This window comes from Danio rerio, chromosome 19 (genome assembly GCF_049306965.1).
Source record: "Danio rerio strain Tuebingen ecotype United States chromosome 19, GRCz12tu, whole genome shotgun sequence".
NCBI lineage: Eukaryota > Metazoa > Chordata > Actinopteri > Cypriniformes > Danionidae > Danio > Danio rerio.
In genome coordinates, this window is record NC_133194.1 from 44,801,455 (window position 1) to 44,819,862 (window position 18,408).

The 18,408-nt window shown below is 37.8% G+C and overlaps 1 protein-coding gene across 13 annotated transcripts in view; it reads right to left on the reverse strand.

The window, feature by feature from the left end:
• trioa (trio Rho guanine nucleotide exchange factor a) overlaps nucleotides 1–18,408 on the reverse strand; it is a 784,286-nt gene that overhangs the window by 741,822 nt on the left and 24,056 nt on the right. For all 13 annotated transcript variants that reach the window (XR_012394606.1, XR_012394601.1, XR_012394600.1 and 10 more), the window contains exon 2: nucleotides 4,013–4,063. Coding sequence is in view for 4 of the 13 variants with exons in the window: in XM_073930886.1 (XP_073786987.1) it covers nucleotides 4,013–4,063 (51 nt within the window). In the remaining 9 variants the exon portion in view is untranslated. The remainder of the gene's footprint in view (nucleotides 1–4,012; nucleotides 4,064–18,408) is intronic.

Below are 18,408 nucleotides of genomic sequence, written 5' to 3' on the forward strand. Positions count from 1 at the left end.
GACGGGGTACAATGTGCAAAGAACAAAAGATTAACATTTGCAGCACAATGGTTTGAACATTTTTAACACTGGATTAATGCTCAAAAGGACTATTTATCACCCAAGACAACTGCTTGAAACCCATTCTAGAATGCGTCATGTGACACCAATGTACAGTAGCATAGTAACCATACTGAGATATTTGTCATTGCATAGCTTAAACGCTTTTACATAACCTAGTATTCAATTCCAAACAGCCGAAAACACAAACACAGCTGTTTTTTCATGTGCTATTTTGCATGTTGGAGCTCAGAAACTGTATACATGTTTAAACAAAAAGCCTTCATTTTATTATGAAGGCAAAAAAAACAAAAACATTAGCAGCTCAGAAATGTCTGCAGGACATAATGCAACAGATGGTGAGTGAATTATGCATCACTTTACACTATATAGAGCAAGCCCCATTCGCTTTAACTCCTGACTGTGGTCACAATCCTACCAAGATTATGCCATTTTCTGAGGTCTAAAACGATCAATCTTTTTACAGCATTTCAGCTTTTCAAAATACTTATTTTCTAGCACCAAGAAATCCCCCCCCCCTTAATCTAACAAACAGAGGTGTAGCATGACAAAATTATGCATTGCTGATTTATGTAACATTGAATTGGAACCAGTTACCGAACAGTGAACTGGGTTTCAGAAGTGAAACAAGCTCTCCCTTAACTCTCTCAAACTGATCATCTTTAGTCAACATAAAAAGAATAAAGAAGTATTGGTTTGAAACTGTAGCAGTGTATATCTGTTCTACAGATATATTGTTAAAGGGTCACGAAACACCAAAACACATGTTTTGAGCTCAGTAAATCTATTCACAAACCCTACTGAGTTCAACTTTAAAAGTCCTACAAAGTAGGGCTGCTCGATTTTGGGAAAAATCATAATCACGATTATTTTGGTCATAATTGTAATCACGATTATTCAAAACGATTATCAGTTGAAGTCAAAATTATTAGCGCTCCTGAGAATTTTTTTTTTTTTTTTTAATAAATATTTCCCAAATGATGTTTAACAGAGCAAGGAATTTTAACAGCATTTCCCCTAATATTTTTTCTTCTGGAGAAAGGCTGATTGTTTTATTTCAGCTAGAATAAAAGCAGGTTTAAATATTTTGAAACCTATTTTAAGGTCAATATTATTAGCCCCCTTAAGCAATAAATATTTTTGATTGTCTGCAAAAGAAACTACTGTTATACAATGACTTGCCTAATTATCCTAATTAAGTCTTTGAATCGCACTTTAAATCTGAATTCTTGTATTTTGAAAATAGTCTAATATTATGTGCTGTCATTGTAGCAAAGATAAAAGAAATCAGTTATTAGAAATAATTATTAAAACTATTACGTTCAGAAAAAAAAACTTATTTCCATGAAACAGAAATTGGGGAGGAAAAGGGTCACTAATATTCAGGAGGGCTAATAATTCTGACTTCAACTGTATATATACAGTTATTTTCCACCCTGCAAAGGAAATAAAATATGATACAATAAAAATAAATACAATAAAAATATGAAACAAACTGTGCTTTAAGCATCTTCACTATAAGAAAAACACTTTAGCTACAAAAGTCCTTCAGTAAAGAGAACTGAGGGATTTTCTTGTTTTGTTGTTTGATTAATAATCATAAAAAAACAGGCGGCAGACGGAACAACGCACGTTTTCACTGTAATGGTTTCTCTTTCACGTCTTTTGATTCTCAACTCTAAGGGTGTCACAATCCTCCAAATCCTCGATTCGATTACATTTTCGATTCTAAAGGCACGATTCGATTTTATAAATTATTATTATGAATAATTAATTAATTATTGACGAATTAATTATTTGTAGCCTACCGTTTAAACTACCTGACCTGCATGGTCTTTATTTACCCATAAACAAATCATACAGTAAATGAATAAAGGCAAGATACACACATAATTAACACCTGTCAATCACTTTTTTGCGGGACTCATGAATAGGCAGTGATCTGTGTCGTTATAATGGCGTCGGTAAAAAAAGACGCACAACCAACAGGAACCAGCCAACAGTATCTGAGGTGTTCGCTAAATTGATTAAGTACAAGTGAGTGAAAGATTGAAGCAGTCCTCTGACTGCCTGGACCTGCTGTCTCGAGCGCAAGGCTGTATGTGCGTCTGTTTCTGTGTGGTCACGTGATGTGCATTTTCAGAGGCAGAGAGGAAGGAGGGCTGCTCAGAAATGCTACACGCCACTGTGGATGTCAAATCGTTGTCGTTCTAAAATGCCATTTAAAAACAAAGACAGTGTAAACAGGGCCTGAGTGTGTACTTTTCGCGAGCGGATTTGTAACGGGGGCGGGTGGAGGATCGCGATGCCGGTGTTGTCTATCGGACGAACCGTACATAATACGTACATAGCAGAGCTTGCAAAACTGTGTTTTTTTTGTCGACAACACGAACGTTGTCAACATAACTCACTGGAAATCCAAAATGCTTCCACACCGGCGACTTCATTGAAAGAGGAGAGGGTTTAAGTTCTGTCGACGGGTCTCCTGCTTCTGCAGTTTAACAAGCACTTCAACGAGCCTGTTTTTTTCCCGCTTGGCAAGCCAAGCTGACATGGGGGCGTGGCAGCATCGACGATTCTTTTTTATTCGATAATCGAAATTGAGCATAAATTTCGATTGATTTCGATTAAAAATCGAAATCGTGACACCCCTACTCAACTCGTATGTTTATTACACAAATAAGGGTTAATATAAATAATCACTGAACACCGCGTTGTGACACCTATTTGACCATTAAAGCGTTCACATTAAGATGATGTGTGTGCTCTGTTCGTCTCAGTGTGCGAATGATACCAAACGCTGATCGCGTGCTTATGTGTGTGCCCACCGTACTCTTTCGCGCTGCTTAGTTAATAATCGTTTATCTCGATTAATGGTTTTTCATAATCGTTAGAAGCTAAAATCGAAATCAGATTTTCTATTAAATGCACAGTCCTACTACAAAGGTGAATTATTTATTGAAATAATGAATAATTAGTACAAAGCATTTTCGGTTTTCGTGCATCCAGATTTTTGGATTTTGAACCAGAATTTTAATTTCGGTGCGTCACTAACTTTAAACTTTTCCAGACGTTGGTTGAAACTGCAGTGTTTGAGGGTCAAGCTAAATTTCATTTGCAAGCAGCCAAGATATTTCAATTAACCAACTGCTTTAGAAAGGTAACTTGACTATTTGAGCTACTAGCTCGACAAGCTACGGTTTCAGTTCCCCATCACTGCAAACAATTTTTTTCATATCTGTCTGCTTATTTGGAGAAGCATACTTTAGAGTAGTAAAACCATCCTTACAGCAAGCACAGACTGCGCAGGCCAAAAAAGTGTTCATGACAGAACTGCTGGACGACTCGCTCTGAAAACACTGGCAGATTCCTCCATATTGCGCACATGTGGTTCATTTTATCCCCACAAGTGTGAACGGTCAACATTTCTGTGGCTCTGGGAGCATAGATTTCCTGACTCAGAGTCATGTTAGAGATGTAAGGAATGTGTATCACACACAGCATATGTTCCCGATCCTGGTCAGCGAGCCATTCACACTGAATATCACTAATGACAAGGAGAAAAGTTCAAGATAATGGACAAATTTCTGATCAGTCAGGGTTCAAATGGAGGATAAAAAAAACTGCCATCCGTGTATAAACTACGTCACACACTTTTTTTTCTGTTTAATGTTTATCCACCAGACTTGATATTTACAGTGCTTCCCTCACAAAAAGAGACATCCAGACAAAACATCAAATAGAGACGAGTACCCTCAAACATTTCTTTCCTTTCATGTTTATGTAGAGACAAAACAAACAAAGCCAAAACTTGCTGAGCAGCAAAACACAGGTGAAAGTAAACAGCCATAGGAGATGTTTATTTAGGCTATGACGACACTTGAAGCTCACTGGCCAATCTGACTGAAGAACATACCATACTCATCAACAACAGATGGTGATTGGAAGTTACCTGTTATCTGATTGGAGACGTCAGCTTTGGGCTCATATTTAAGCGCACAATCTATGAAGAAAAAAAGAGAAGAGAAGAACAAGTAAATAAAAGCTTCATACACCTCATACTTTAAGTTCTACAGTTCAGATTAAACAATGTGTACCATTGTAATTACTATTAAATAAATAAAACAAACTGGTTTGAAAATTTACCAGTTAATTTGAGCTGTTCTACAGAAACATTTAGTTGAATGCTGATGCAAGTCACACACAAAAATGGTCTATTTCTAGATGTATTGGAAGGGCTGGGCGATTTGGCCTACAATCAAAATCTCGATTATTTGAACTCGATTTTAATTAATGAATGATTATTTTATTTGTTTATTTTACTTTTTTGCCCTTATAGTTCACTGACAGGTTTTGTACAGTAAATATGCTCACATATACAAAAGTGAGAGGTTTCTGAATGAAGGGTGCGTTACTTGATTTTGAAATAATTGAAGGAAACAAACACTATCTACTATCTATGAATATTTATTGAACATTACTAGCTATGTTTCCATCCAAAAATGCAAATAAACTTTATGCGCAAAACTGGATTATAGCATAAAAGACATGCGAATAAAGTAGCGTTTCTATCCAACTAGTCAAAGCGAACAAAATTGTCACTTCCTGATTAACTGGCGCCAAATATCAACAGTAAGAACTGAATTTGCAGAAGTAGGTGAAGCTGCATCAATTTTTTCGTCAATAATAAATGACCTGGTCTCAGAAGGCAATCTTGACGGTCAGTGAATGTGCGGTGGCGTTTGAAGGAGTGAAACGCAGAGCACAGACGCTCTTGATTCTGGAGGTCTTTAATAATATAATAACACTAATATTTAAACGGTAAGGCGTGTTAGAATGACCAAAACAACATTTCAGATGGTTTACAGTGTGCTCAGTCTGCTGGTTTGTCCATTTACACACATTTTCATCATCACATGATCTCTTATCACAAAATCACATGACCTTTTTTAATGTACATACTGAAATTTGTGCGGTAAAAGTGTTTCCATCATAGTTTATGCGCATCTTTTCTTATCGAATAAAAAGTTTATACTACTCAGTTATGCGCATACGTTTTTCATGGGCATTTTCCAAATTTATGCGCATCATGGCATTTCCATCAACCGTTTTTTATGCGCATATGCAAAATGCACATGAAAATAGGTTGATGGAAACAAAGCTACTGTTGAACAGCTGAAACTAAAACACACATTACTAGGGATGTAACGGTATCAGAATTTCACGGTACGGTAATACCTCGGTATGAATGTCACGGTACGGTATTTATTGAATCATTTACAGGAAAAAAAAAAACTTTTGAAAATACTCCAAAAAAGTGCCAAAAGTGTCAATGACATACAAATTAGTCATCTATTTGTTAGCTTTGAAACAGGAACTTCAATTTTAATAACAAAAAATTATTAAACCATGTAAAAAAAATAAGTTTCAATTTAGTATTGTTGAAAACTCATCACATTCAACATTTAATCACTCACTTAGATAGAGATGGGTTTAAAGGAAAATTATCATATAATTATAATCTAGTAAAAGCTGGTATCTCTGGGTATTTACAATGTCCCCTGCAACAGAAAAAACCCCTCTCATTTGGGACTGAGGTTTCTGGGACAAGAGAGATATGACTTGGTCCATGTTGACAGCAGTGGGGTAACGTTGTGCATTGTCTTTCCCCCACTTGAGAAGACAAACCATGAGTGAGATAGAGGTCTCTTTGCGGTACAAGTCAATGTCTGCATCAATCTGAACAGTGTGCTGTGTTTCTGCAGTCCCCATGACTGTTATTAGTCGTATTCCCCAACTTGCAGGCACGTGCACACATAGGGCTCAACCTGTGCAGTGCACATGCCCTTTTTAGTCTTGGATAGAAAATGCCCTTCCAAAACGATCAAAAGTGCCCCCGCGACGCGACACAACCTCCGTCCAGTCCAGCCCTTCAGTAGGCGCGCGACAACACCTCTCTTGAGTATGCGCGCTCAACCCCCCCTCGGCGCTTTACAATACGCGCGCCACAACACAGCTGATCAGAACGCGCGCGACAGCACCGCTATTCAGCACGTGCGCGGCGACAACACCCGCTTTAGGTTCGATCATTTCCATCTTTTTTTCATCTCCGCTACTAGCAGCACACTCCATTTCCGCATTACTGGATCTGTAGCGACAACAGACCGCAAAGGATTATGGCCACGCCGGGGCTGATGGGAAATGAAGTTTCAGCTACCTCCCGTTTGCTTCATTCGCCTGAGCAAATTTTCTCAGAAGACCTATAGTTTTACCGAGTCATGCGACTTCGGTAATATCGGAAAAATGTAATATTGCGGTATGACGGTATTTACAATACCGTTACATCCCTACACATTACCCTTTCTGTAAATTAATAAATATCACTTTTGGAAACAAAATTAATTATTTTTAAAGTTTTTTTTAACATGTAACATGTATTTTTAAAGTTTTATTTTTTTACTTTTATTAAAAGTAGAAAATAAGCAGTATCTCTTCTAAATAATATATCTCTTGCATATCCTGTAAATAATATTTTAAACACTTAATTTCTTGCATCTTCTTTAAACAAATATTTTAATGTAATTGAATCTTAATGAAACTGATCTCTGGTGCAGCTTCCAATCATCTTCATTTTAGTGTAATCGTGTGACGTGTAGTTAATTTTTTGAGAGGTGCGTGGGTATGCGACACCTGTGGGTTCGACACAGAAGTCTAAATCAGTCTTAACAGAGCAGGGTCACGTGACTTCACACATGTTAGGGAAAGTAATTGAAAAAAATTGACCTGAAAAAAAGTTATGAATGTCGATTTTACTTTTCGATTAATCGCTCAGCCATATTTACTAGTCATTAGTAATAAACTGAAAAAAAAACTTTTGCTGCTTGTTCAAACTAATTATTTAAACAAACCAGTTGAAACAAACCAATTCTTAAGGGCCGTGCACACCGAGACGTTTTTTTGTTTTTTGCAATGTGATCATGCACACCAACACGCAAAACGGCAGGCGAAAAAGCGTCATTTTAAAAAAACAACTCATGAACGCTTTTTTTTTTATTTGAAGCGCTGCGTTAAAACCTTCTCCACCAATCAGATTGGCACTTTTGTTCACGTACAGGTGTGTAGGAGCCTTTAAGGTCATTTGGGGACACCTTGATTGCTGTATCTTCAAGTCACTTAAATTTTATTTATGACATTTCTAAAAAAAATCATTTCACTTTTCTTTTGTTAAGTTAGACACATATAGATATATATTTCGAAGCAATACATTTTGTCAAGATCACTTGCTAAAGCATAAGCAAACATACATATTATTAGTTAATGAACGATGCAAAAAAAAAATCATATCATGCATTTACAAAATGAAATATTTTAACTACTATTCTAAACCAACTCTCACTTGATCAAGGTTCCACAATGTCTTAGAAGTTAGTTGCTAATCTCAGATACTGAATCTCTATGCTGACTAAAGCCTTTTAATATCTTTAATACATCTGAGAAATTAAGCAAAAACACCACAACCAGATAAGAATATTTCCCTGACATCAGTTTATCTGCGTCACTTCTTCTTCACTTGAAGATTTCCTGTAGATTAAAAACACAGCCATCTACAGAAACATGAAAATTCTTTTAGCTTCGTGCTGACCTGCTCCAGTGACCCTAAAACGTGCTGATGCTGACATGGAGGTTAAGCTTGTGAGTCTGGGCACCAGTCACTGGACTAATCCAGCAGCAACACTGACCTCCAGATCATGCATAAACTGCTTGGCATAGAGGAATCATGGGTGCTTCTGTTTTATGAGGATGCAAAAAGCTGCGTTACTGGCACATATTGCATGTAGTCACATGCTTACGGGTGGATGTGAACATGTGAGGGCAGGAGGAAAGAGGATCTTGTGTGGAATAGACTCAATTGCACTTTCTTTAAGCCAGGCAGAACATGCCATGTACAAGTCCTTACATCACTGGCTAAAAATGACGTCAAACAAATAGCGATCTGATTGTGTTCACACTTGTAGTTCAGTTCAGCTGGTGCATCTCACACTTATTGAGATGAACCAACAAGTATGAACAATGTAGTAGTGACAAATACCTTCTTATTGTGACGTATACTAGAGTAAAAATATGTTTAGGGCAGGCGCTACTCTACACTCAGAAAAATGGAATTTGCTGTTGGTTCAAAGTACTTATTTAAAATGAATTGAAACAATTCTTGAGCTTTTTGGGGGGACAACGTAATTGTTTTATGTTCAATCCACTTAAATTTGTAAAAACTAATAAGCTAACCTAATTCCTTTAACTTGATTTGTGTTGTTTTATCTCATTTTTAAGGTTCAAGACCCTGGAGTACTTATGTGTTGAGTGGGGCTGTGCAAAAATATTGATATATATCGAACTATCGCAATAATTTTTTTAACGATGGTGTAACGATAGTCCAACCTCAAGTATCAATTCAAGTTGTGCCAAAAAATCTCCTACTTTGCTCCAGTAGATGTTGCCAACTCGCTATCAACAAAACGCTAAGTAGGTGGTATCAGAAGTAAGCAAACGTGATTATGGTGGAAAATATAAAGGCGCCTCCAGCTTTTAGAGTTGATATGTGGCTGCACTTTGGTTGTAACACAATACCAGAGTACTGAATTAAACAAAAAATGTCATTTGCAAGCTTTGCAAACATATCTTAAAATATTCAGGAAACACAACGAACTTGCGTTATCACTTAACAAGACACCACGCAGATGAATTGGCGGCACTGCGACCTTAACCGAAACCTCTTGATTCAAGGCAAACTACACTGGATAACATCATTAACAAGCTTCCGTCTGCCTTAACTAACATTGCAGAGTTACTGAAAACTGCTTAGGAGGAATGGCGCATCGAATGGAAGGGCCTGTCTTTGTAACAGACAACGCGTCTAACATGACCGTAGCAGCACAGCTGGCCAGCATGTTGCATGTAAAATGTTTCGTGCATGCCATCAATTTATCAATGTGCGACCAGTTTTCACAGCAAAATGTTCACGATGCTGTCAGTCGCACTGTAAGTTTCTAATAGGTTACCGCATATTACAGCACTGTGTTCCAGTTTTATGTTTACTCGATGCATTTTAATTTTTTTTTACTTGCTTTAGTTTTATAAATTATTTATTTCATTTATGTGTGACTTTAGTGGCATATAAATTTTAGGTCAGTGTTTAATAACAATATGCATTTAATGCATTTCAGTGAGTTCTCTGTTCAATAACACTGTGCAGTTCTAATGAATTGAAATGGATAGATTGGTATTAAATTGGTATTGGAATTTTAATTCGTCTGCTGACTATCAAGTTGTCTATATAACATGACACATACTAATTCAAACTATTGCAATATATCACAATATTTATTGTATCGCAATATATCGAGATATATTGTATCGTGACCCATGTATCGCAATATGTATCATATCGTAAGGCCCTTGCCAATACACAGCCCTAGTGTCGAGCATCAGTTAAGACAACGTTAGCACCTATCAGCTTTAATGTGGGGGAAACTGGATAGTTTTGAGCTTTTGCCAGCTAATTTCATTTTTCGGGTTTAAAATCATTTTTGGGGCGGGATTAAAATCGGTTATGTAGCGTATATCTGCTAGTAGACTGATGCAAGTCGGTTTCTCATTATTATTCATAGTAGGGCTGTGCAATTAATCAAAAATTCATTTTCAATTTCGATTTTGGCTTCTAACGATTATGAAAATCAATTAATCGAGATACACGATTATTGCATCATTTACCGCCCCATTCCAGTTGTACACATTTGTTACTCTGCAAAACTCAGTTTCACATGAAAATGACTAAAAGCATGTACTGTAATGCAACTTTTGCAGCACAGGATGTGCCTCGTTCATTGATGTACATTCGAATGATTTATGTTTTAAAAGCGTGAATGAGACCGCATTCTGACGGCGCGCACACACAACATGCGTTCAGCATTCGGTCTCATTCGCACACTGTGCGCTAGGCCTCAGAGACAAGCAAAGCACACACATCTAAAGTCATCTTAATGCGAGCGCTTCAATGGTCAAATCTGTCAAAACGCAGTGTTTAGTGATTATTCATATTAACACTCATTTGTGTAATAAATAAACAAGTTGAGAATCAAAAGAAACGCGAAAGAGAAACCATTAAAGTGACCGCGCACATTATTATTGCTGTCGCCTGTTTTTAATGAATAAATAAACAAATTTAAGTGATAAAATGACTGAGCCATATAGAATATTTTTAAACATGCCTAAAATGGTGTAAACATGTTAGAGAGCAAAATTATTAAAACTACATTTCAAATTTATTAAACTTAAATACATTTTTAAATTTAAATTTTAGATTTAAAAAATTTAAATAAATATTACTTTAATAATTTTACTCTATTTAATGAATATAAGTTCAGCCATAATATACTAAAATATCATTTGTAACACCCTACTTTAAATTTACTTGTGCACAATAATAAATGTATGAAGAATTTGACAACTTAAAATGAACTGCTTGTCAGTAAGTCATTTGTAACATCTTTTCCAAAGGGCGTTATTGTAATATTAAACTCCAGATAATCAAATTAGCCTTTAGTTAAAATTTTGTACTAGAGGTAGTTATACTAGTAGGCAAATCAGCTAGTGTTATGCAAACCCTGTGGGTTAGCTTGTGAACTGAGAAAGAGCAGTCATTTTGATCAACGTTGCAGTTTAGAAAATATAAATTGTGGCATATGATTAATAAGAGTCACATTGTTAGCTTGATTTATATAATGAGTTGATGATTTTTAAAGGCTTTTGGATAATTTCTAGACAATTTCAAAGTGGTTATCTTACTGTAAACAATTTATGGATATCTTTCCATTTTTAGGATACATAATAGTACCTAAAAAGTACAAAAGTGTTCCTCTTAAAATGTTTATGTACTAATATGTACCCTTAAGGTATTAATATGGACCTTTTAGGTACAAATTTGTACCTTTCGAAAAGGTACCAAACCAGTGACAGCTCGCTTATCTTTATTTCTGAGTGTATAAACAGACTGCTGCTGCATCAACACCATAGATATATACACTAGATATCGCATAGGGACCCTGAGCATGCGTCAATAGCGCCGCCATATTTGTACAGTGCTTACAGGACAAGTGTCATTCAACTGCACTAGCCAAGACAGTGTTACTACGTGAAAATGTTGGACTTTAGCGCTGTCTATGGGTGTAGAAACGAGCAAACAAAGAAAACAAAGCACAGAGGCAGAACATTACATAGGTAAGGTTTAGTTTTTTTACGTTTTTGTATGTTATGAACTTTTGTGCTACACAGGTAACGTTATTGATGATAATACAGTCACAATTACTGCATTCACCATAAGGCAAAGTAGCACCAACTCACACTAAATACTCTGCTTATGCTAGTTTTGCTGAATAAAATCAGCAAACAATGTAAAAGAAATATGACAATGAGATGCTGCGCTGCCAGAAACTTGTATTATTGTCGGCTATTAAAGGAGTCCTTCATAACGAGATTCATTCACAAACGAATCGAAATTTAGCATACTGATCTCCGGGAAAACTCATAGTTTTATGTATATATGTGTAATTCTCTTGCAGATGGCCACAGTCATCCACTGCAGCTTGGACCCGCATTCATTTAAAAGGATCGCTACCCTGTACTAAAATGGCAGCTCTATTGACGCATTCCTTCCAATAGACAACAACAGGTTAGGCGACATCTAATGTATATATCTATACATCAACACACTGTTCTCCATGCAACTTTAACACCACTCTGAAAGAGGGAAACTCAATCACACGCCAGCGCTCAATAACAACACACACACCATAAAATATCCCTGGCTGCAATTACATGCAACGCTAGACAGAGGACATATGACTTCCCAGTGCATTTCTCAACAGGTATGTGAATAATGCTGTTCCTGGAAGAGTCTTTGTGTTTGTGTGTAGGCCTGTAGGTGTGGTATGTGTGTGTGTGTGTGTGTGCTGATGGCAGCTGGGGGAGGAAAACAGGAGACTTGCTGACAGAAAAGGGTCTCTCTAATCACACACAGGATCCGAGGCGCAGTTCGCCCCCTTTCTCTTCCTGTCAGATCCTCCTCCAAAACATACACAACATAGGGATCTCCAACACACAACGCAGCTCTTCGGCCTCTCTCTGATGTCACAGGCTGCAGCGTATGCGTGATAATGAGGTGAAATGGAAATAAATACGTTACATAAAGGCTTCATGCATGGTATATATTTGCATAATCAGGGTGATATTATAATTGTAATGAATAACACGGCACTGTTACAGATTAGCATATTGGCATTTCGTAAAATTTGCAGTTTTTATATGCAGACTTTTTTTTCCTAATCATTTGTAATGGAAAATTTAAGCTAAATAGATAAACTGATTAATATAATCATATTAATATTAGTTAATTAATATCAGTTAACATTATAAACTGATTAAAAATACATTTAATGTAATTGAACATTTTTTTTATGGAAACTATTTTATAGTTTTATTTTATTTCAGAAATGGTCAAAATTACAACGATAAGTTTTGATACTGAAGCATTTTCAATTTACAAGAACTTCTATAGACCATGTATATAGATACACTTTAATAAAATGGCAATGGTTGGTGATATTAACGTTCTGTTTGTGGCACATTAGTATATAGACCTTTTTCTTGGAACGCAAAATTACCCATGATGCTTTGCGTGTATGCACAAGGAGAATGCTAAGAACTTCCGGTCAGCAGCTGATGCATGTAAACAGTCACATTTGGACAGCTTTGAAACGATAGTTTTAATCTATTTTACCTGCTTTTATCCTCTGAACTAATACTGTTGTCCATCAGCACCACCTCCTGGACTGATCATTTAAAAAATGCATCTAATAGGATGGAAAACAGCTGCTGTGAGGCGTTTTTCCCTCGTTGTCAGACGGCATCTTCTGCCATTTAAATGAAGCCTCGTCATCGATAAGTCAACAGTTTCTCTTTCTTTTAAATATATAACCAGCCCAAACAAATGTAGTTCACCAAAATGTTTGACAGACACATACGTAGCCTGTACTGTGCCACTGACCCACTGATTTAATAACTGTTACAACGTGAAAATATAGGCGTGTCATTTCGAAATTACAGAAAACACAAACCTTGGTAAAAATAACATTTGAAATTAAACATAAACGGCTCGCGATTAGAATGAACAGCAAATCAGCCAGCAGAGGATCAGTAACAGACTTTTATTGGTCATTTTTGTAAATTGCATGACTTACATACCTGTTAAGTAATACGGTTTGCTCTATAATGCAGCGAAGTATTGCGTGTGTGTGTGTGTGTGTATTGAAGAGCCGCTGAGCTAACAGCTGACAGGCCGGGAACACACACACAAACACTGTACTTCTGACGGCAGACACATGAACTAGGAGAATGTTTTTCTCGTATTTCTGACGAGCATGAACCACATCTGACAGATTATAACTACTTTAACAGACACATTTCTAAGTTGTGTGTCACAAAAACACTCTGTAATATATTAAAAACGCTATTGAAACCCATTTTCGGAGCCCAAATTACCAGTTGTAAACAGAAGTTTTTAGCATTCTACCGGAAGACGCTGGTCGCTATGGCGCCCACCATGTAGCAGCCATGAAAAAGGTCTATATGTGAGGGGGCAAACTTTTTAAGATGGGTGGTGACCATGGTGGTTATTTTGAAGTCTGCAATCTTGGATCCAACTTCACACCATAGACAATTACCTTCAGATGACCCCAAAGATAAAAGTCTAAGGGGCTCAGATCAGGAGACCTTGGGGGCCATTCAACTGGCCTACGACGACCAATCCACTTTTCAGGAAACTGTTAATCTAGGAATGCTCGGACCTGACACCTATAATGTGGTGGTGCACCATCTTGCTGGACAAACTCAGGGAACGTGCCAGCTTCAGTGCATAAAGAGGGAAACACATCATCATGTAGATGTCAAATTTCCAGTGGCCTTGAGGTTTCCATTGATGAAAAATGGCCCCACTAACTTTGTTGTCTATAGTGTGAAGATACAAGATGTGTAGCACCTGAAACTACGGATACTGAAAGCCTGTGCTGGCATTTCTCCAGCGGTGTTGCTATCAGTTTTTTAAGAGTGGGAGAAGAGGGTTGCATTTACAATTCAACACAGTGGGCACCACATTGAACACATTTTATAAGTGATCAGACACTTGTAAATAACTTATGAAAGAATAAAGTTACGCTAAAACCAAGCACACCATTGTTTTTCTTGTGAAATTCCCAACAAGTTTGATGTGTCAAATGACCCTCTTTCTATTGGAAAAAAAACAAAAGTTGGATCCAAGATGGCCGACTTCAAAATGCCCACCATGGTCATCACCCATCTTAAAACGTTTTCCCATCACGTATACTAATGTGCCACAAACAGGACGTTAATATCACCAACCATTCCCATTTTATTAAGGTGTATCCATATAAATGGTCCACCCTCTACATACTGATTATTGTGACAGGCCTAACTAACATCAAAACATTCTATTTTGATTTGAAAGTGACTTTAAAGACATTGCTTATCAACATTGAAAACATTTTAATGTATTTATATTGAAAGTAATTCATCTTTTTTCAGGATTTTTCAAAGAAAACAACATAAAAAACAGCATTAATTTAAAACTGAAAACTTTAGAAATATTCTAAAAGTCTTCCTTGGTCAATTTTAACTTGTCCTTGACAAAAGAAAAGCTTTGATTTCTATCCAACTAAGTTGTGTTCTGGTCCATTTGTTAGTAAGAGGTAATAATAATAACAGCATATTCTTCAAATTCCATCTGTCATGTTTTCCTTCTGTATGGTGGAACATCAAAGTAAGGCTGAATGGAGTCTGGAGCCCAAATATAAACACGTGGGACATAGTTGCAATGCCAATCGCATGCCTGACACGGTTACTCACAAATGCAGCACACAACATGAGTACCCAGACCACACAACACAGCCTCCATCCAGTAAATCAACAACACTTGTCTGTTTATGTCCAAGAAGTTGACCATATAGCGGACTGGCTGAATGGCTTATTTATGACCAGATGAATCATTAAACTCATTCATTAACTCAATGTAAAAACATCTTGCCAAAAATCACACAAGTCCAGGATTCAAGAGTAAACCGTCGAAGCAACCGATTAGTAGATCAAGCAAGCTACTCCAGGCCAAATATGGAAACGTATGCTAAGCAGAGCAGTGGAAAAGGCCTGGTTCAGATCCACTCCCCGGGAGAAAAATTATTTTTCCGCTTCCATTCCAAAATCCCCAGCAAAGAGCCGTTTTACTTGCAGGAAGCAACCGCAAAAAAACTATTCAGCAGCTTGCAGAAGACAAAAGGCCCTTTAAGTGTTGCTGAGAGTGATTTGAAGAATTGAATTTCACACAACCTCGAAACACACGCAAAACAATACAAACACAACAGGGTTGTTGTGCGGCCACTTCTTTCCTCTTGGTGTGACCAAGCAGGAAATGAGGTGGTGACGTAAAGAGACTCGCACAATGCAAACACACACTTTAACACAAGGTCAGATGTGTGTTACTTGTTTAGTCAGATTCAAAAGCCCCTTCGCTCCCAGCCAAACAAGTTCAAAAGCAAAGACGGCTGCTGTGATTCAAGCCCACGTGTCTACGGCCCTGCCACACAAACCCACTCATTATGATCGGACCCTCCTTTTGTGGAGCAGCAGGCGGATAGTCATCCATCAGACTCATACGTGAATCATGTGTTTGAGAGGGGGGGAAAGGGGCCTCTCATTGCCGCATGCTTGCTATCTGCCTCATCAGGTCTCTGAGAGGAACAAATAACAAAGTAGAAACCGGTAGAAGTGCGCTATCAGAAATAAATTGAGGCAATTTCTAAGGAGATGTTATGTTGTGAGAAATATTTTTATCCCACTACTCCAACAACAATATTGCATATTTTTCCATTATCATGCATCCTTCGTAAAAGCTCTGAAATGGAGCCACAAAATCTTAAAAGAAAATAGGCATGAGAGCGGTCACAGGACACCTTTCAACAGGTACAGGTTTGTACTTTAAATGGCCATGAAACCCCCTCGTTTCAGCAGGGTGTTTTCACACCTCTACTTTGGAAAAAGTCAGAAAAGTGGGCGTGTCCAGCTCTGTTTAGGGGGGAGTGTCGGAGGAACTAAAGTGGGAGGGTGTGGGAGTGTCTATTTAGGCACGCGCGAGTTTCAGTCAAAATACACACACACAGGAGAAAGTGATGGTGTTTAACCTACATGGACATCTGTAGTCGAATTATTTGCCAGATTATTAAATGGTTGACTTTAACTGCAGTTTGGCTCTTTCATTCAGGGAACTCATTCATGCCCCTCGCGACAAACGAGATATTTGATTCGAGGATCTGCTCTAAGCGTGTATTTTTCATGCAATGTTTGATACCGCACGGCGAATGAAAAAAAAAAACCTCAGCATTTTCCGGAAACTTGGATGTACTCGGCAGGTAGCGTCAGAAAGCCGCGTGTGTTTTTCCGGTCACAAAATGCGGTTAAAAACCCTACACGAGGTTAAAGTTTGGTTGTGGTCCTAACATGTTACGGTGCAATAGTTAACTTAGTTCGATACGAACAAACTGAATAAACAAAGAGCACTGGTCGCTCACTTACCAAATCTGTAGAGACAGGACAATCACCAGCAACTAGAGCCGCGTCTTTATGAAGAGAATACTACAAGCGATTCCAGATCTCAGCGTTTGCAGATGAGAACAGCTCTCAGGTAAACAATGTTCCTCCTTAGACACGTAAGTTATTGTTGTCGAGCGTCGCGTACACTGTAATCCATACGTGAGTCTGAGCTCTCACAGAGAGAAAAAGAAAACGAAACTTAACGGCAGCAAACTATAAAAGCAACACTTCACGCTTGTTTTGCCAACACAACGTGGCGTCTATGTCGTGTAAACACACTAATGAATATTAATAAAGTTGCACAATAGAGCGCGCTGACTGGTTTGAACCAAGCCTTACTCATGCATTAATGCAACACACTGTAAGACATAATAAGACACACTCTGGCACAGACGTCCAGTCTGCACGCTGGAATACACACTATTTTGTCATGACCGTGACGCAGCTTCAAAAATTCGTTTCAAACAGGAAGTACGAATTTGCTTGAAATAACGCAAAAACAACCAATTTACACTTTTTAGTGAAATATAGGTGTCTTAATAGTGTTTTTAGCAGTGTGGGACACATATACGACTGTCAACAGCTCAAAAAATGTGTTTTGGTGTTTCGTGACCCTTTAAGAGTCCAGTGCTTCCCATACATAGACCTTACTTGGGTGGGCAGCCAAGTAGAGCTGTGAACCTACACTAGTTTCACGGTTCGGTTACAATTGTCATGTCATCGATTCGGTTCAATTCGGTATTTCGGTGCATCACGGTGCATTGACGGTGCTTTACATACACAGTTTTATATTTTCTTCACAGCAGCAGTTGTATTAAAATGTATGAATATATTTATTTTTATATATTATTTGTAATACAATTTTGTCATTTAATACAAACAGTCAGATATATAAACTGTAACATTAAACAAAACGAGCATTTAGCAAATAATATAAACAAATATAAATATCCAGCTCAATTTCTAATCCTTGTCTAGTTCTCTTACACCTCTTTGATTTGTCACACCCTCAACAAAAACGGTTGCGATTGGCTCTTGCACGCTGCGCTCTTCTCAGATGAGTGACACTGAGCGGCAGGCGGCAGCGGCGATCACACAGCTGTTGTATGATAGACACGGTGGAGAAAACTCTGGAGACACACGCTCGTTTCTTTATCCAGAAGTAACGCTGTAAAACAGCCGAGAGTAGAAGAAAAGCCACGCCAGCAGGTCAAATGGGCCACTGTGTGTGTGAGAGAGAGAGAGCGAGAGAGAGAGAGAAATGGAGTACTTTCATTCTCTCGATCTCAGTGAAATAGGGGCTTTTGTTGTATATATCAGTGAAAGACTGATCCAGCAAGCACACAGTGAAATTGTGCACAGTTTATGAGTTTTAAGTAGTTAGAGCGTTGTAAATACTCGCGATCGCCTTCCTCGTGACAGAGCGCATATGAGGTAAATGACATCAGTAATAACCGGTTATGATTATTACTGAATCGATACCGAATTGTCCGCGTCTGTATCGCGATGCACTGAAGAAACGATTAATTTTGACACCCCTACAGCCAAGGTATATTAACAGCCGCCCAAGTACATTTAGGGCCTACTCGCACTATGCTATCAGAATCGTGCCCAGGCCCGTTTCCCAGATCGTTTGAG